The 20685-nt window shown below is 39.3% G+C and overlaps 2 protein-coding genes across 2 annotated transcripts; both read right to left on the minus strand.

Annotated features, from left to right (window-relative positions):
- Nucleotides 1-11733: 11733 nt before the first annotated feature.
- On the minus strand, nt 11734-14199 carry LOC117325409. The gene is made up of 2 exons (XM_033881588.1): nt 12751-14199; nt 11734-12050 (listed from the first exon to the last, which is right to left on the minus strand). The coding sequence occupies exon 1, from the start codon at nt 13736-13738 to the stop codon at nt 12788-12790; it is 951 nt and encodes a 316-aa protein (XP_033737479.1). The 5' UTR covers nt 13739-14199; the 3' UTR covers nt 11734-12050; nt 12751-12787.
- LOC117326419 lies at nt 13872-17036 on the minus strand. Its single transcript, XM_033883168.1, has 2 exons — nt 16514-17036; nt 13872-15655 (listed from the first exon to the last, which is right to left on the minus strand). Exons 1-2 carry the CDS (start codon nt 17028-17030, stop codon nt 13872-13874), a joined length of 2301 nt encoding a protein of 766 aa, XP_033739059.1. The 5' UTR covers nt 17031-17036.
- Between the last annotated feature and the right edge of the window lie 3649 nt (nt 17037-20685).

Below are 20685 nucleotides of genomic sequence, written 5' to 3' on the forward strand. Positions count from 1 at the left end.
ACCCAAATTATACCTTTGACCTTTTTTGTGTCATTAGTCTGTAAACAATTCAACTTCTCAAAAAGCCTTGAACTCAGAAGTTTGCATGAACCTACCATGGTCATCATATTGTCAAAAAGGACTTTTAAGTAGACCTACATTTCACCACCACAGGGTGTGCTGTGCATGACAAACTTCCAGACAAACTATAGTTTATGGGCATGCATTGTGGTTTTGACAGCATTCGCAACTTTTTACCTGTGCTGTCTGACGGATCATGTGGTGAAGTGATGAATGCGCTATTCAAGGCCTGTACTAAGTAGGTAAATTGCTTGGGGGTATACTTTAAACTTGTAGACCACCATGTAGGCCCGATCTAAAGTTAGATTATTGTAATTCTTGTATTTAAGTGTGGCATATTATTCCATAGAAAAGTTTAAAAATTGATGAAATATATATAAATCCTATTCGACATGAAATTGATAGACATTTCATATTACCACATACCAGAACAGCTATTGTAATGAACAGCTATTGTAATGAACAGCTATGGTAATGAACAGCTATTGTAATGGAACATTTCATCCCATTGTTTCACCAGGTACATTTAAGCATTGAACGGCTTTCAGTTGGCATTCATATTGACTATGAATGCCAACTGAAAGCCGTTCAATGCTTTTATTTACCATCTGCGATTTTTTATTTGTCGTGCGATTTTTTTTTGAAAATTTCAAATTCAAATTTCAGTTGGCAGTTCATAAGCTGGTGAACTCGCAACTGAATTGGTAGGGTTATATAGTGGCAGTGCCATACAATGGTAAATATAGTACTATGTATGGGTCTGCAGGTAAAGATACAGTGTGTGCCATTGTGCATGTGAGGCTGAGTAAATGGATGCCATAAAATGCAGTTTACCACTTCCAAAATCACCTTCACTGGGGTTGACACAAGTTTAAGATATCTTAGATCATCTAAAGATGACTGAAGGAAGGGGGTATTGGTTGTGTCTGATCTGACATAGAGAAATCATCAGAAATTGTATTATACCTGGCCTGTACAATAGAGAAATCATCAGAAATAATATATTTTACTTAGTCTGTACTATAGAGAAATCATCAGAAATAATATATTTTACTTAGTCTGTACTATAGAGAAATCATCAGAAATAATATATTTTACTTAGCCTGTACAATAGAGAAATCATCAGAAATTATATATTTTACTTAGCCTGTACTATAGAGAAATCATCAGAAATTGTATTATACCTGGCGTGTACAATAGAGAAATCATCAGAAATAATATATTTTACTTAGTCTGTACTATAGAGAAATCATCAGAAATAATATATTTTACTTAGTCTGTACTATAGAGAAATCATCAGAAATAATATATTTTACTTAGCCTGTACAATAGAGAAATCATCAGAAATTATATATATTTTACTTAGTCTGTACTATAGAGAAATCATCAGAAATAATATATTTTACTTAGTCTGTACTATAGAGAAATCATCAGAAATAATATATTTTACTTAGCCTGTACAATAGAGAAATCATCAGAAATTATATATATTTTACTTAGTCTGTACTATAGAGAAATCATCAGAAATAATATATTTTACTTAGTCTGTACTATAGAGAAATCATCAGAAATAATATATTTTACTTAGCCTGTACTATAGAGAAATCATCAGAAATAATATACATGTATTTTACTTAGCCTGTACTATAGAGAAATCATCAGAAATAATATATTTTACTTAGCCTGTACTATAGAGAAATCATCAGAAATAATATATTTTACTTAGCCTGTACTATAGAGAAATCATCAGAAATAATATATTTAACTTAGCCTGTACTATAGAGAAATCATCAGAAATAATATATTTTACTTAGCCTGTACTATAGAGAAATCATCAGAAATAATATATTTTACTTAGCCTGTACAATAGAGAAATCATCAGAAATAATATATTTTACTTAGCCTGTACAATAGAGAAATCATCAGAAATAATATATTTTACTTAGCCTGTTCTATAGAGAAATCATCAGAAATAATATATCTTACTTAGCCTGTACTATAGAGAAATCATCAGAAATAATATATTTTACTTAGCCTGTACTATAGAGAAATCATCAGAAATAATATATTTTACTTAGCCTGTACTATAGAGAAATCATCAGAAATAATATATTTTACTTAGCCTGTACTATAGAGAAATCATCAGAAATAATATATTTTACTTAGCCTGTACTATAGAGAAATCATCAGAAATAATATATTTTACTTAGCCTGTACTATAGAGAAATCATCAGAAATAATATATTTTACTTAGCCTGTACTATAGAGAAATCATCAGAAATAATATATTTTACTTAGCCTGTACTATAGAGAAATCATCAGAAATAATATATTTTACTTAGCCTGTACTATAGAGAAATCATCAGAAATTTTATTATACCTGGCCTAGACATATTGTTTTATACTGGTTTATGTTGTTTTTGTCGTTATACAATGTATGAATTTTCGAACAGTTTAAGATATCTTAAGATGAAACTTATAACATATTTCTGTTATTATGAGAAGAATAAGAAAACATTTTTCATAAAAACAATTAAATCAGAAATTTGATTTTGGGTTCACCAGGAGGAACATTTTGTTTAGGCATTACCATGTTTAATGAAAAAAATAATTAAACTGTGTTTTCTGGAATATTAATGAAGATATAGGTATGTAATTTTATGGCATTTTTTTTCAATTTAGGAAAAATGTTTTATCACACATTTTCTTTTCTTTTCAATCTGGACAAAATTTTGATCTGATTATAATAAAGTAGAATTGTCTTCACATAACAGCTGTTTCTCCGGGAGCAATATCATAATTACATTTGAGTAAATCTATATTACATTACTGTACCAGTGGAAACTTATTCAAATTAAACTAACATGATGTATCTAAATTGAATTCAATATGGTGATCTTTCTGAACTTGTTTCTGGTTTCGTTATCATTAACATTTCATGCATTTCCGTGGAGATTATTTATTGCAGTAACAATACATTATTCAGGCAGTCGACTGGTTTTATGACTGCTTGCTTCAGACAGGTAAATGGATAGGACTAAGATCAGAGAACTAGAGAGTCGATTATAGGTATATGGGAGCCCCAGGTTCCAACGGTCTAGCAGAAAGGTTATAGAAACTAAAATATTATTGACTTTCCATCCACACTGGGGATGGAAAAGTTGTTGAAAGATGATAAGTTTCTAGTTATCTTTGTGAATTGTGTTATTGTTGTCTTTATGTAATCTAATGGTGGGAAAATGGAAACATTTCCATATTAAATATAGTATAGACTACAAAATGAATATCAAGTTGCTGTTTCCTCCCCCTCGGACTCAGTAGTAATGCTAAAACATCATCTAGTTGTTTCCTCCTCCTAGGACTCGTCAGTAATGCTAGGGACATCATACAGCTGTTTCGTTTTTCTAGGACTCGTCAGTAATGTTAGGGACATCATACAGCTGTTTCCTCCTCCTAGGACTCGTCAGTAATGTTAGGGACATCATAGAGCTGTTTCGTTTTTCTAGGACTCGGCAGTAATGTTAGGGGCATCATAGAGTAATTATACTCCTCCTAGGACTCGGCAGTAATGTTAGGGACATCATAGAGTTGTTTCCTCCTCCTAGGATGCGTCAGTAATGTTAGGGACATCATAGAGTTGTTTCCTCCTCCTAGGACTCGGCAGTAATGTTAGGGACATCATACAGTTGTTTCGTCCTCCTAGGACTCGGCAGTAATGTTAGGGACATCATACAGTTGTTACCTCCTCCTAGGACTCGGCAGTAATGTTGGGGACATCATAGAGTAATTATACTCCTCCTAGGACATAGCAGTAATGTTAGGGACATCATAGGGTTGTTACCTCCTCCTAGGACTCGTCAGTAATGTTAGGGACATCATAGGGTTGTTACCTCCTCCTAGGACTCGTCAGTAATGTTAGGGACATCATAGAGTTGTTTCCTCCTCCTAGGACTCGTCAGTAATGTTAGGGACATCATAGGGTTGTTACCTCCTCCTAGGACTCGTCAGTAATGTTAGGGACATCATAGAGTTGTTACCTCCTCCTAGGACTCGTCAGTAATGTTAGGGACATCATACAGTTGTTACCTCCTCCTAGGACTCGTCAGTAATGTTAGGGACATCATAGGGTTGTTACCTCCTCCTAGGACTCGTCAGTAATGTTAGGGACATCATAGAGTTGTTTCGTCCTCCTAGGACTCGTCAGTAATGTTAGGGACATCATAGAGTTGTTTCGTCCTCCTAGGACTCGTCAGTAATGTTAGGGACATCATACAGCTGTTTCCTCCTCCTAGGACATAGCAGTAATGCTAGGGACATCATACAGCTGTTTCCTCCTCCTAGGACATAGCAGTAATGCTAGGGCATGTTAAGGACATCATACAGTTGTTTCCTCCTCCTAGGACTTGGCAGTTAGCGGAGTAGAGTTATTTCCACAACAGAAAAACATCACAAAATATGAATAAATGTTATTCTGTTTTCTTATTGAACTGATATCATCTGTTTGTCTGTTTTCTTTGTTGTACCTTTTTTGTTTCAATATCAAATTAGTTATATGTCTTGTAGCAATGATGTCTCTGTGTTGGAGCAAGGTTGGTGTTAAGGTATGATTATATGTCAACATGGTCCAGATACATTTAATTTAGCTGACTGTTCTAGTTGTATTGACAGTGTTAAGAGTCCCAGCCTCTGATAATAATAATATTGATACCTTCATGCTTGTGTATATAAGAGATTTGATTATTTTGTTAAGTTGTCCATCACCACAGTGTCTGTCTGACAAGTAGGTCACTAGGTCAATCTCAGCCTGCTCCCTTACCTGTACACACAGGTGACCCCAGGCTTACCTGATTGGCTGTCTCATTTGTCACTGCCTGGTGAAGTTTAGGAAGACATTTCATAGTTAGCTTGATCCTAGGAAAATTTGGATCAACGATAAATGTAGTGATTTTAAAAATAGATATATTTTTAAATCCTAGGTTATATATGGAATCAAAATGATCACGTTATTTCATTAAAAAAATGATGTTAAACATTCCATGAATTAGAGCTTTATTTGAAATAAGGTCTTGTTAGCAGCTAACAGACTTTACGATGTGATGTACAGGTGTCTCCAACAGGTGGGCATGGATGGCTGAATAACCAACCAATCAAATCTCCTGATGACAGGAAGGGCTGGAGGGCAACCAATGAGGCGCCAGATTGGATCATAAACTATTTCACAATTTACAAGTAGGAAACATATTCTAGGAAATTTAGTGGAAATACAAGCAAAATTTTGACACAGTTTTGGCATTTCTTCTCTGAAACCCAGAACAGAATAGATGTGTTTTGAAGTGATATTTCTTGCATGTTAAATGCATTAAAGGTTGACATATGTCAAAAGCCTCTATGTTTTCGTTCTTATTTGACCTCAGGCAATGTCGGTAACCGCACCTGTCTCTAATTACGAAAGAACCTCATTAATACTAACTACAGTTGTCAGGAAAAGCTCATTATGTTTTAATTTGGTCAGTAGGTTTATTTCAGGATGGTGTCAGGATAATTTAAAAATAAGAAAGATGGAAAGGGTGCAGTGAGGGAAAGGATGGAAAGGTGCAGTTATAGGGAATAGAGGAGGGAAAAGGTGCAGGAAGGGAAGGGGAACAGTGCAATTAGGGAGAGCGAGAAAAGGTGTAGTTATTGACGACAGGGGAAAGGTGCAGTTAGGGAGGGGAATGGAGGAAAGGTGCAGTTATAGGGAACAGAAGAGAAAGGTGCAGTTATAGGGAGAGGAAGAGAAAGGTGCAGTTATAGGGAGAGGAAGAGAAAGGTGCAGTTATAGGGAGAGGAAGAGAAAGGTGCAGTTATAGGGAGAGGAAGAGAAAGGTGCAGTTATAGGGAGAGGAAGAGAAAGGTGCAGTTAGGGAGGGGAGGGGAAAGATGCAGTTAGGGAGGGGAATGGAAAGGTGCAGTTATAGGGAGAGGAAGAGAAAGGTGCAGTTATAGGGAGAGGAAGAGAAAGGTGCAGTTATAGGGAGAGGAAGAGAAAGGTGCAGTTATAGGGAGAGGAAGAGAAAGGTGCAGTTATAGGGAGAGGAAGAGAAAGGTGCAGTTATAGGGAGAGGAAGAGAAAGGTGCAGTTATAGGGAGAGGAAGAGAAAGGTGCAGTTAGGGAGGGGAGGGGAAAGATGCAGTTAGGGAGGGGAATGGAAAGGTGCAGTTATAGGGAGAGGAAGAGAAAGGTGCAGTTATAGGGAACAGAAGAGAAAGGTACAGTTATAGGGAGAGGAAGAGAAAGGTGCAGTTATAGGGAACAGAAGAGAAAGGTACAGTTATAGGGAGAGGAAGAGAAAGGTGCAGTTATAGGGAGAGGAAGAGAAAGGTGCAGTTATAGGGAGAGGAAGAGAAAGGTGCAGTTATAGGGAGAGGAAGAGAAAGGTGCAGTTATAGGGAGAGGAAGAGAAAGGTGCAGTTATAGGGAGAGGAAGAGAAAGGTGCAGTTAGGGAGGGGAGGGGAAAGGTGCAGTTATAGGGAGAGGAAGAGAAAGGTGCAGTTAGGGAGGGGAGGGGAAAGGTGTAGTTATAGGAAGAGGAAGAGAAAGGTGCAGTTATAGGGAGGGGAGGGGAAAGGTGCAGTTATAGGGAGAGGAAGAGAAAGGTGCAGTTATAGGGAGAGGAAGAGAAAGGTGCAGTTAGGGAGGGGAGGGGAAAGGTGCAGTTATAGGGAGAGGAAGAGAAAGGTGCAGTTAGGGAGAGGAAGAGAAAGGTGCAGTTAGGGAGGGAAGGAGAAAGGTGCAGTTATAGGGAGAGGAAGAGAAAGGTGCAGTTAGGGAGGGGAGGGGAAAGGTGCAGTTAGGGAGGGGATGGGAAAGGTGCAGTTGGGAGTTGAAGGGGAAAGGTGCAGTTAGGGAGGGAAGGGGAAAGGAGCAGTTAGGGAGGGAAGGGGAAAGGTGCAGTTAGGGAGGGAAGGGGAAAGGAGCAGTTGGGAGGGAAGGGGAAAGGAGCAGTTAGGGAGGGGAGGGGAAAGGAGCAGTTAGGGAGGGAAGGGGAAAGGAGCAGTTGGGAGGGAAGGGGAAAGGAGCAGTTAGGGAGGGGAGGGGAAAGGTGTAGTTATAGGGAGAGGAAGAGAAAGGTGCAGTTATAGGGAGAGGAAGAGAAAGGTGCAGTTAGGGAGGGAAGGAGAAAGGTGCAGTTATAGGGAGGGGAGGGGAAAGGTGCAGTTATAGGGAGAGGAAGAGAAAGGTGTAGTTATAGGGAGAGGAAGAGAAAGGTGTAGTTATAGGGAGAGGAAGAGAAAGGTGTAGTTATAGGGAGAGGAAGAGAAAGGTGTAGTTATAGGGAGAGGAAGAGAAAGGTGTAGTTATAGGGAGAGGAAGAGAAAGGTGCAGTTATAGGGAGGGGAGGGGAAAGGTGCAGTTATAGGGAGAGGAAGAGAAAGGTGTAGTTATAGGGAGAGGAAGAGAAAGGTGCAGTTAGGGAGGGGAGGGGAAAGGTGCAGTTATAGGGAGAGGAAGAGAAAGGTGCAGTTAGGGAGAGGAAGAGAAAGGTGCAGTTAGGGAGGGAAGGAGAAAGGTGCAGTTATAGGGAGAGGAAGAGAAAGGTGCAGTTAGGGAGGGGAGGGGAAAGGGGCAGTTAGGGAGGGGATGGGAAAGGTGCAGTTGGGAGTTGAAGGGGAAAGGTGCAGTTAGGGAGGGAAGGGGAAAGGTGCAGTTGGGAGTTGAAGGGGAAAGGAGCAGTTAGGGAGGGGAGGGGAAAGGTGCAGTTAGGGAGGGAAGGGGAAAGGAGCAGTTAGGGAGGGAAGGGGAAAGGAGCAGTTGGGAGTTGAAGGGGAAAGGTGCAGTTGGGAGGGAAGGGGAAAGGTGCAGTTAGGGAGGGGAGGGGAAAGGTGCAGTTGGGAGTTGAAGGGGAAAGGTGCAGTTAGGGAGGGGAGGGGAAAGGTGCAGTTGGGAGGGAAGGGGAAAGGTGCAGTTGGGAGTTGAAGGGGAAAGGTGCAGTTGGGAGGGAAGGGGAAAGGTGCAGTTAGGGAGGGGAGGGGAAAGGTGCAGTTGGGAGTTGAAGGGGAAAGGTGCAGTTAGGGAGGGGAGGGGAAAGGTGCAGTTGGGAGTTGAAGGGGAAAGGTGCAGTTGGGAGGGAAGGGGAAAGGTGCAGTTGGGAAGGGGAGGGGAAAGGTGCAGTTAGGGAGGGAAGGGGAAAGGTGCAGTTGGGAGGGAAGGGGAAAGGTGCAGTTGGGAGGGAAGGGGAAAGGTGCATTTAGGGAAAGTTTGACAATATGTAAATAAAGCATGGTACACCTGTATCCAGGTATGTTACATGAGTTAACGAATTACATGGTATTCAAGTATGTATATCAACTGGAAACCACAGCCTCAACACATGTAAATATATACATTGAAATAACTGATATTTACCTTTATCTAGTAACTATTTCATGGAATTTTCATTTTCTATTGATATATTCAAGGCTTAACCACTGTGGCCTCGCCAACATGTACCGGATATGGTGACTAGAAATGCTTAATCATGACATTAGTTATCTTGTCAGTGTGTATGATAGCTATATACTGGACACTGGGCAGTTTTATGAGGACCAGTATGACAGTATGTAGACTGTCCTATATCTGTATATATATACATTTGTAAGATTAATTCCACAATGTTTGCATAGTCAGCAGATATTTTGGGGATCTCTAATATCTCCTGACTAGATTTTTGTTGTTGTTTACAATGGTGTGTGATTTATCTGTCATTATTCCTTGTCTGTGTGAACTTCATTTGATAAACTACGTCTATGTTTTCTCTAACTTTGATTTAGATTGTCTTCTGTTGTTTTTATACCCCTACTTCCGACTAGGTCGATAGGATACATGTATTAGTCTATATATCACCTCTGATTTACAATGTATGGAAGGTGTATATTGGGAGGGTGGCCGAAAGTGAAGTTAAATAATATATAAGTTTGGGCAAAAAAAGACAATCATTTTTTTGGCCCACAGGGTGGGGATTTGGTTGGGTGGGGTCAGAAACATTGTAAATGACAACCCCCTATTTTGTTTATTCATATCTTCACTATTTTAGATTGATAAAGTTAAAAACAAAGATTTTTGGTAGGGGTGTACTTTTTATGCAGGAATAAAAAGTATCTGGATGCCTTTTGGTAGGGGGGGATACATTTTATGGAGGAATAAAAAGTATTCGGATACCTTTAGGTGAGGGGGGTGTTGTGTTACATATTATGCATTACACCGGGTATACACAAGGTAAAACACATATTTCCTACCATCTCACTTCATCAACAATTTCTGTACCAAAATCAGTTGCATTGCAAACAAACCTAGTACCATTTGATACAGGAGATTCTTAACTTTCCATATGTATGCATTGATCCTGTCAACTGACCACTGGTCACTTTTCTTCTCAAGGACTTCATTGTTTTGAATAGAGTTAGACAAGCATATTAATAAGCTTGCAGCCAGCAGCCCCAAGTTTTGTAAGAATTGCCCAACTGAATACTGGATTATCCCCTCTGGTTGTAAACAATCAGACATAACCTGGAGATGTGAATTATAAAGCTCAATCGTATTTATAATTCAATATTCTGGAGACATGGACCAGTGAGTCTACCATCACTAATTGCCGTGCTCTTGTTAAATATGTACGTGGCCGTTTGTACTTTAGAATCCTGTCCTAGTAGTATTGGGAACATAAACGCTGTACATGTACTGTTTGGTTGTTGGCCTTTTTGTACTCAACATAGAAACAGTTATACATAGCTATCACAGCGGTCGGGCCACATCTGAATGCTTACTGCTGTTCTAGACAATATAACAAACATGTTACAGACATGTTATAAAATCTTAAGCAGTTCCTTCCCTTGGGCATAATCATTCTTTTGATAGTTTTTCTTCAGTTTATTACGCAGAAATATTACGCTTCCAAAATTGGGCTTAGAATTAGGAACATCTACCCAACCTGATATAATTGCAACATAGAAACTGAAAAATCTTTTTTTACTTGATTGATCCTTTCAGCATAAAATCTTGTCCTTTTGACCTCTTGTTTATTAATGCAGCCTGATAATGTGACATTAATATTTATGATGTTATATATTGGGAATTAGTTAAAGAAACAAAAAAGGCTCTTAAATCGTAATTAAACACAGATAGAAATAGAAAGACAAAAACTGACCATCCTTCATTTGAAAATCAAAGATATTTAACGGTTTTCAGGTAAGATTTTGAAACACAATATACAGGTATTTTGATAATGCAAATGTAAAGACAAGAAAGCAAAAGATATTCATTGTACGAAAATAGAATGTATTTAATTGTTTGGATGTAACATTTGTTAAGCGTATAAAGTAGTTGACCCGGACATTACCTGGACATAACCTACACTCAACCCTCGATGTGTTTTACCTGTGTGACAAAGTCCTACCAGGAAATTGAACTTATTACCTGTACAGTATTTCCATGAAAGGCTTGTCTGTTGTACCTTAGAATCAGTCTTACTATGGTACCATATCTTTCCAGGTAGAAAAATAAATGTTCTGGCTTTGTGTTTTAAGCTGATTCCAAACTTTTTAAAGTCATTAGGCATATTTTGACATTTCTCTTCAACCTCATTGTTCTTTGTAATTTTGGGCTTTTTGCTTATGAATTTTTTGATAAATCTGCAAAAATTAAACCATTAAAGTGGAATAAACGGCTACAACCTGAGTTAATGACCAATGGTGACTATTGTGTTGTGTAGCTGAGAGGCAATTGTGAATTGGTGAGGACAGGCAAGAATGAATAGGTGAGGCAAGGCAATTGTGAGTTAATGAGGAAAGGCAATTGTGAATTGGTGAGAATATATAGCAATATGTGCCCGAAACAAATACATATCCTGACAAATACAGTGTTAGTACTTATGTAACAAAATCAGTGTATACTAATATACTGTTTTACAATTTTGAAACAAGACCTGTTATTTCAGCATCAAATCTTACGATGTTGAATGTTTAAAGCTGTTTTGGGAAATTAATCAAATTAAATTAACATATGTATCTGAAATGATATAATATTTGATGTTCTTGTTCTTTATTTCTTAGCAGGATTTAAGACAAATTGTCATGAAGTGCTGACCTGACAACTTCAGTTTTTCTACAGAATTATAGGACTCTACTGTTAAAGTACAGCGAACCAGCCCCACATGAGGGCATCTGTGTATGATTATGGGTGATCCAGTGGTTTAGATAGGACTGCTAGAGGGCAGCTGTCCACCTGATAGGGGTAATGACCTCATTTGGTGGCTAATACCTTATTATGTAAATGGAGGGCCAAAAGTTCATAATTCATTAGTAAAGCTATCGGTGTGTCATCTGTCATTACTGGTACACAGGTAACACTTGAAAGCCTATAACCACCTATAGGATACTTCACATCCAATGTAGATTTTAGTCCGGATATTGACCTTTCTTTGGCCTTGGATAAACAATAGGATCAATGATGGAAGGTATAAAACTTGCTTTGTTACTAACCCCGTAGGTATATGTTTGATTTAAAAATATTTTATTTGTAAATATACAAATAGGATCAGACACAAGTTTAAAACTTATAATCCCTATATTTTTACAAGTACTTATTTAATTAAAAAAATCCTAAAACATGGATAAAATAACAAATTATCTCCCTTATATATAAGACAAGACAGAAATTTTAGTTTTGGCATTTAATGAAACTAAATAATACAATACAAAAAGCCCTTTCACCCCAGATCGAACTATAGAGTCACATTAAAGTCCATTCATGATAAATCGCCATAAATTCTGAACAGGGTGAAAGGGCTACAAATATGAGAATAATTTAATTTACATATGAGCCCTATAAGGCAGACAATCAATAAATTAAATTTGTTATATTAATTAAGCACATCAAACATACTATACAAGTTTCCACTCTCGCACAAATAGCACCAAATAGTAATATTACATACAATAGATAAGCAAAAGTTCTCTAAATTTTATATTAAACCTATGTGAAGACAATAAATTAAAGATAATTTAACATTCTTCAAGGGAGGGTGGGTGGGTTTTTGAAGATTTCTGACCAAATATCTGTACATCCTGACACCTCAGGATTCTAAAATGGAGTGCCCAAGCTACAAAGAAATAACAAGAGAAAAGGCGCCCAATAGGACTGACCAATGAAATTCCTAGGCTAATAAGGGGTCACCCCACGGACCGGTCAAGCTCGTGCCAAAACTGGAAATTGACACTGGAGGTGTGAACATGATTCATGACACTGGATCATTCAATACATGTGTAAAAGATATATATATATATACAGGGAGGTAATTAAACATTTTGGAACAAAATATCCAAATTATCTCCCTTATATATAAGACAAGACAGAAATTTTAGTTTTGGCATTTAATGAAACTAAATAATACAATACAAAAAGCCCTTTCACCCCAGATCGAACTATAGAGTCACATTAAAGTCCATTCATGATAAATCGCCATAAATTCTGAACAGGGTGAAAGGGCTACAAATATGAGAATAATTTAATTTACATATGAGCCCTATAAGGCAGACAATCAATAAATTAAATTTGTTATATTAATTAAGCACATCAAACATACTATACAAGTTTCCACTCTCGCACAAATAGCACCAAATAGTAATATTACATACAATAGATAAGCAAAAGTTCTCTAAATTTTATATTAAACCACCAAGCCCTCGGCCCCAAAAAGGATGACCAAATGATTATTTGTAAAAAGCAGCTTGAAAGGTGATGATGGAATTTTTTACAAAGTTAGCCACTTGCATTTTCTGCTCTAGGGAATGATCTAAATAAATCTTATAGGCATCACTGGCCCAATCCCCTTGTAGTTGTATGAGTTCCCCTGGAACATTGGATTGGAAGGCCCAAGTGGCCCCTCCCCTCCGAAAACTGTGGGAAGAGAAAAGGGCTGGGTCCCTGCCTGTCTGGACAATCAAAAATTTTAAAAATTTTTGGAAACATGAATATGAGATAGGTTTGGATCGAGTCCCGGGCATGGAAAAGGCTGGGGCCTCGGGAGGGGCTGGAACTAGGTCACACATATTGTGAAAGGCGAGAACTGGGCATAATTTGGAGGAGGGAATTCTGATTAAAGGAATGACATGCTTTCTTTTACCAAATTGGTTGGTTTTGGACCATTTTAAACAGACCATTAACATATCACCCTGCACTGAGATATCCTGCCTCAATAAAATTTGCTCTGGTTTGAAACCCCCACTGGAGGCGACGATGTTGGATTTTCTAATCATTACATAAAAAGACAACAAAAAACTGCACCACAAGGTTGCATGTAAAGGATCAGAGAAGTTGATAAATTTCACAAATTCTAGCAATATTCGCGGAGTGATGGGGGAGGCTCTATGGGGGCAGTGTGGGTTGAGCCGGGCTACACCTCTCAAGGCTAGGTTAACTTCAAACTGCCTTACCTGTGAATAATCAGTGTCAGTTAAAATGTGAAGTGTTTTGACACCACTGACATAATTGCGAATAGAATCGGGACTTTTCATGCTTCGACTCAAAAATTGAATGTATAAACATATTGTCTGGGTGTTAACGGGTAATGGTTCCCGCTGAAAGGCCTCACAAAAAAGGAAAAACGCTTGCCATTGTATGTCTAAATTTCGGGAAGTACCCTCAGCGAAGGCTGCTCGCATGGAGATTTTTAAATCGTCCTTTAATTTTGTAATGGCCTCCCCTACAAAAATAAGGAAGCAAGAGCATTAAATTAAGAAAACTATATACATCTACAGGGCACATAGTACATGTACACAAGTGTACATCTATGTACTACCACCTATGGGAGAATTTGAAGATCTCCTCTTCTATCGGGTGAAATGTGACTTCCATCCCTCTGGTTAGCTCGTGAAACATGCCTTCTTGAGAGGGATCCAAATGCCATCTCGACAAATGATCTGGAATTCTGTTTAGCTCACCTTCAATATGTCGGGCTCTCAGCTCAAACTCGTGGATGGCAGCATGAAAACATATTTCACGTAAGCAACCCTGCATAAAGGCCACCCTAGATCTACCAGAGTTTATGACTGCCACCGAAGCACTGTTATCACAGTTGATGACAATCTTTTTACCCCTGAACAAAGCCCCCCATAACTTGACACTTACCACTATGGTTAGTAGTTCTAGACAATTTATACTGAGGTCCTGTACACGGATGAACTCTGGGAAGACCACATGAAAACTTTGCCCTTTGCAAAAACCACCACAGCCTGATAAACAAGCATCTGATGAAAACTCACCATCTGGCGCCGACCATTCCTCCAAACTCATCATGGATACCCCATTGTATAAAGACAGAAATTCCTTCCACCAGAGGAGGTCTTTCCTAACTGCTAAGGGAACTATGAGAGATGCTTCAGATCCTGTATTATCACGGAGCCAGTTAAGGAGTCTACTTATGAAAATACGGCTCTGTCGAACACAACTTGCTACAAACATCAACTTACCTAGCAGTGACTGCAACTGTTGTAAGGTGGCCTGATCCTTTTCTAACCATACCACTACAAGATCTGTTATTTCCTGTAGTCTAAAAGGGGGTACCTCTAAAGTCAGAGACTCTGTGTCAAAGAGAACTCCTAGAAATACCATCCTAGTAGAAGGAGGAACAGCTTTTGACTGGGATTCAACTAGACCACCATTCTGCAGAACTGCCCCTAAAAATTCAAAGGCGTTCTGGCTTTTAGCCTTCGTCTCCGCACCTGCGAAATCATCTAAGTAATTTAAGATGAAATATCCTGCCTGGAGACAAATAAAGGACACTGTCGAGGTAACTCTCTGACAAATGTAGGCAGCCGATCTAAGGCCCATGGATAACACCCTATCAAGATATATTTTTCCGCTCCACATATAACCCACTAGGTGGATATCTCCGGGATCTATAGGAATTTGCCTGTATGCACGTTTAAGGTCTCTTTTGAACATGTGACAACCCTTACCTTTATCTTTGATCAGATCCACCAGATCATCCACTCTAGGATAAGTGAGATTGATGGGCTTACCTAAATAAGAATCCTTTGGAATGTGGGAATTCACTGACTTACCCTTGGGGAGACTGAGATCAAGTATCACCCTTCTTTCTACAGAATCTCTTTTAGGTACAGAATTTAAAGGAGACAGCTTAATGGGAGTCCTAAGTGGATTAATGTCAAAAGGACCTATAACTGCCTCTGCCTCTAATTCCCTTTCCAAATACTCATCCATCTGCTTTGGGTATACTTTGGCCCCCTTATGATTGGCTACGAATTCCTGAGATCCAAATTCAAACTGATTGGTACAAACCGGTTCACTTCCCTCTGTTTGTTTGATACTTACCGGAGTAACAAGATCTTCCTGAAAACCTAACGGGAAACCAAATTCTAACAGATCACAAATTTCCCGGTCCTTGTAGTCAGTTAACATGGCTCTAAAATAATCTATATTCAGAGCTGATTTAGCAGGAAACCGACAGCCTTCAAAATTGCACTTACCTGACTCCTGGATTAGGCGATGCTGCTCAATTATATTTCCGTTAGACTCCTGTTTTACTGTACCTGGCTTCTTTATGAGCTCCTCATTATCTACAAATTTAGGGAGAAAGAGATCAACCTCAGCCACCTGATTATTTAACACCTGATGTACAAGACTAGATTGGGATTTCCTACCCCCTGGGCCTAGTCAGATGTGATGTGGACACTCTTGAGAAGATTCCTGATGTGGTCTTTTAACCTTCTCCTTCCTCCAACATGAGGCACAAATGTGCACCACATGTCGACGAACTCCCATGACTTCCCCCTCATGATCCCCTTTTTCAGAGCACTTGTTTCTCTGATAGGCTGAGCAGAACCAGACTGAGGGCTTATCCGAGGTCCCTTGCCCCCGAGAGGTAGGGTTTTTTGATTTAACAAGGATATGCCTAGCCAAGATAGGTACCTCAATACTAGCAGGATTATCCGTCCAATCCTTTTCCCCTATTTCAATTTTCCGTAACCAAGCAGCATAAAGTGACAAAAGAGCTTTCCATTCATATATATTGGAATAGTAAACGATACGCTTCAGAAACCCTGTTCTTCCCTCCCTCTCGGTAACCGAAATTTTAGCACTGGAGATAATTTCCAACTCCCCCGCTACAAACAATTTAAATGATAAATCGTTAAATTGTATATTTTGGTTTACATACTCAAACTGTAAAAAATGGTGGGGGTATTTCTGAGGGAAGGACACAGCATCACTAGATTTTCTTTTTATTCCTGAGCGCTTAGACATGTTCTGCTTTTTTGACTCCACATAGCTCGATCCATCACTATCAGATTCGTCGGAACATGACGACAAGGACTCACCAACCAACCTCAACCCACTCAACCTTTTTTGCGACCTTTTGGCTACCCCACTAGACTCTCTCAATTTTTTTAAATCAGTATCGATTGACACTTCCATACCTTTAACTGTCTTTTTAGCATGGCCTTTTTGTCTTTTACTGTCTCTCTTGGGTTTGGGACCTTTCCTCGTTTCGTCACGGTCGTTGTTCTGTTCCGGATCCCCCGAACGCGACCCTCGAGTGATGCAAATGTTAGCCAACTCCTTTTTCAATTGAGCAATTTCTCGTTGCTTGGCCTCTAGCGCGCGTCGCTTCTTTTCAAATCGGATCTGCTTTCGAAGCGCGGCTATCTCCTGAGTTGCCTCGCGGACGTCTACATCTTCGTCATTCTGTTCCTCATCACCGCAAGTTTCGAATTCCTCGGCCGACTCTTCCTTCTCACTATCGCTTGAGTTGTCCCCGGAAGTTGATAATGAATCTTTGCCGGACGCGTTCGCTTCCGCACAGCTTTCCTCGTCGTAATCTAAACCTGATAGTTCATTATCTGAAGTTACTGAATGTTCAGACTGAGCCAAGCTTGCTCCTTCATGAAGCGCTTTGTAGTCCACTTTTTTGGCACGAATTGGTCTGCTCGCCATTTCACAGTCTGTTTTTGAAGATTTCTGACCAAATATCTGTACATCCTGACACCTCAGGATTCTAAAATGGAGTGCCCAAGCTACAAAGAAATAACAAGAGAAAAGGCGCCCAATAGGACTGACCAATGAAATTCCTAGGCTAATAAGGGGTCACCCCACGGACCGGTCAAGCTCGTGCCAAAACTGGAAATTGACACTGGAGGTGTGAACATGATTCATGACACTGGATCATTCAATACATGTGTAAAAGATATATATATATATACAGGGAGGTAATTAAACATTTTGGAACAAAATATCCAAATGGGTGAGTGAATCAAATGTTTGTGGATATAGGTCTGTCAGATGGGTGAACCACTGGTTTGTGGAGGTGTGAGAGGTGTGTGGACCACTGATTTGTGGAATTGTGAGAGGTGTGTGGACCACTGATTTGTGGAGTTGTGAGAGGTGGGTGGACCACTGATTTGTGGAGTTGTGAGAGGTGTGTGGACCACTGGTTTGTGGAGTTGTGAGATGTGTGTTGACCACTGGATTGTGGAGTTGTGAGAGGTGTGTGGACCACTGATTTGTGGAGTTGTGAGAGGTGTGTGGACCACTAGTTTGTGGAGGTGTGAGAGGTGTGTGGACCACTGATTTGTGGAGTTGTGAGAGGTGTGTGGACCACTGGATTGTGGAGGTGTGTGGACCACTGATTTGTGGAGTTGTGAGAGGTGTGTGGACCACTGGTTTGTGGAGTTGTGAGAGGTGTGTGGACCACTGATTTGTGGAGTTGTGAGAGGTGTGTGGACCACTAGTTTGTGGAGGTGTGAGAGGTGTGTGGACCACTGATTTGTGGAGTTGTGAGAGGTGTGTGGACCACTGGATTGTGGAGGTGTGTGGACCACTGATTTGTGGAGTTGTGAGAGGTGTGTGGACCACTGGTTTGTGGAGGTGTGAGAGGTGTGTGGACCACTAGTTTGTGGAGTTGTGAGAGGTGTGTGGACCACTAGTTTGTGGAGTTGTGAGAGGTGTGTGGACCACTGGTTTGTGGAGGTGTGGGAGGTGTGTGGACCACTGGTTTGTGGAGTTGTGAGATGTGTGTGGACCACTGGATTGTGGAGTCTGTGGGGGTGGACCACTGATTTGTGGAGGTGTGAGATGTGTGTGGACCACTGATTTGTGGAGTTGTGAGAGGTGTGTGGACCACTAGTTTGTGGAGTTGTGAGAGGTGGGTGGACCACTGATTTGTGGAGTTGTGAGATGTGTGTGGACCACTGGTTTGTGGAGTTGGACCAATGGATTGTGGAGTCTTTGGGGGTAGACCACTGGATTGTGGAGTCTGTGGAGGTGAATCACTGGATTATGGAGTCTGTGGAGGTAGACCACTGGATTGTGGAGTCTGTGGGGGTGGACCACTAGTCTGTGGTGTCCATGGGGGTGGACCACAGGTGACCATAAACTGTAGGCCAGGTCACCGACCACTATAAGTACACATATAGGTTTTATAGTCACCTATAAACATGACGTAGCTCCACCTTTCTTTACGAGTCTCCATTCTGCCGAGACACTAACAATTTCCTGTTTTGGGATATTGGCCCTTTGTGGTATCTAAGCACATCATACCTGTCACTAATAACCAACATACAGTGTGTCATCTGTCAATAAACTCCCATCAGCTACTATTGTGTCCTGCAGGTGTCATAGACTTCAATTTGAGGAAGTATTTTTTTTGGAAAATATGGAATTGATTTTTGATTTCTGCTCCTTGCTGGTAATCAAATTAAACCAATACAGTAAAATATGTTGGTAATGAGTTCTACTGCACCAGGAAATGGTGAATCTGGAAGCGAGTGATTGTAAAAAACAGTGAATGGATGAAATTTGTTTGTCCATAGAAAGGGGAGAGTAATAGTTGGTAATTTTTCCTGAGGATTTAATTTACCTGATTATTAAATAGAACCAATTTATCTATACACTGAAATGTATAGAAATGTTTACTACATTATGTTTACAAAGGCCATGGTTGTTCCAAATTTAATACACAAAATCTAGATGGACTGGAATAGGAGTTAATCACAAAATATTAGCCGTGTACAGACAGTATATTACCTAGCTCACTTTCTTTTAATGTAAATTAGTCTCTAGAAGTTTAAATGGTTGGATTCAGCCTTTCATCAATAAACACCTGTTCTAAAGATTCTACCTCTCCGAATACATAATTTCTGTATATAAAGATGATTGGTCCACATATCTGTTTTGTGGGTCACCTGATATGAAGTGAGCAGCATAAATTGTCTGCCATCTTGACTGGTAATAGCCTTTGGTAATGGGGCTATGGATACGGCCAGGGTGCTGAGCTGGAGTGATGGAGAGTCTGGGAGAATGGCCTCTAAATTAGCTTTATTTCAGGGTGTTATCCCTCAGACATCAACTGGTGTCAAAATCGTCTACCGTAATTTACTCATAAAAACGCCCTGATAAGTACATCTCAACCATAATGAATGATGATCTTTAGAAAACTACATACAAGATTGAAAAAGCCAAGGAAACAAGTTGTGTAGAATATGTCAAATACTGGGCTAAAAGTCGAGGAAACAAGTTGTGTAGAATATGTCAAATACTGGGCTAAAAGTCCAGGAAACAAGTTGTGTGGAATATGTCAAATACTGGGCTAAAAGTCCTACAATATGTCAAATACTGGGCTAAAAGTCAAGGAAACAAGTTGTGTAGAATATGTCAAATACTGGGCTTAAAGTCCAGGAAACAAGTTGTGTGGAATATGTCAAATACTGGGCTAAAAGTCAAGGAAACAAGTTGTGTAGAATATGTCAAATACTGGGCTAAACGTCAAGGAAACAAGTTGTGTAGAATATGTCAAATACTGGGCTAAACGTCAAGGAAACAAGTTGTGTAGAATATGTCAAATACTGGGCTAAAAGTCAAGGAAACAAGTTGTGTAGAATATGTCAAATACTGGGCTAAAAGTCCTACAATATGTCAAATACTGGGCTAAAAGTCCAGGAAACAAGTTGTGTAGAATATGTCAAATACTGGGCTAAAAGTCAAGGAAACAAGTTGTGTAGAATATGTCAAATACTGGGCTAAAAGTCAAGGAAACAAGTTGTGTAGAATATGTCAAATACTAGGCTAAAAGTTCAGGAAACAAGTTGTGTAGAATATGTCAAATACTAGGCTAAAAGTCAAGGAAACAAGTTGTGAAGAATATGTCAAATACTCTTGCTGTAAAGTCATGTATTTTCATGAGGGCCTTAATTTCGTGGTTATTAAGAATAATAAAAAAACTTCTTAGGTCAATTTTTCATGTATGATATATATAAAATTTGATGTATCACCAATGGAAAAATGAGATATGCTTTTAAGCATAAAGACCATGTCCTCAAGATTTTCTGAGTAGACCACCATGTTTTCTCATATCTTAGTATCCCAATATCTATTTTAAAGGGATCGTAACTGTGTTATTTGATTGCAAATAATGTGTTAGATTTCGTATGGTGTGCTTATTAGATGAAATATTGTACATAGCAGTTTAAGTTCTGTATCAGACGTATATTTTGTATGGTGTGCTTATTAGATGAAATATTGTACATAGCAGTTTAAGTTCTGCATCAGACGTAATGTATATTTCGTATGGTGTGCTTATTAAATGAAATATTGT

The sequence above is a fragment of the Pecten maximus genome, chromosome 4 (genome assembly GCF_902652985.1).
Source record: "Pecten maximus chromosome 4, xPecMax1.1, whole genome shotgun sequence".
NCBI classification, from domain to species: domain Eukaryota; kingdom Metazoa; phylum Mollusca; class Bivalvia; order Pectinida; family Pectinidae; genus Pecten; species Pecten maximus.

Excerpts from the sequence above, each read along its gene's own strand:
- LOC117325409 (XM_033881588.1), bottom strand. The coding sequence starts at position 13,738 with ATGCGAGCAGCCTTCGCTGAGGGTACTTCCCGAAATTTAGACATACAA.
- LOC117326419 (XM_033883168.1), bottom strand. The coding sequence starts at position 17,030 with ATGGCGAGCAGACCAATTCGTGCCAAAAAAGTGGACTACAAAGCGCTT. Across the intron at positions 15,656-16,513 it reads TGCTAAAAAGACAGTTAAAG|ATAATGAGGAGCTCATAAAG; the intron begins GTATGGAAGTGT and ends CTAAATTTGTAG.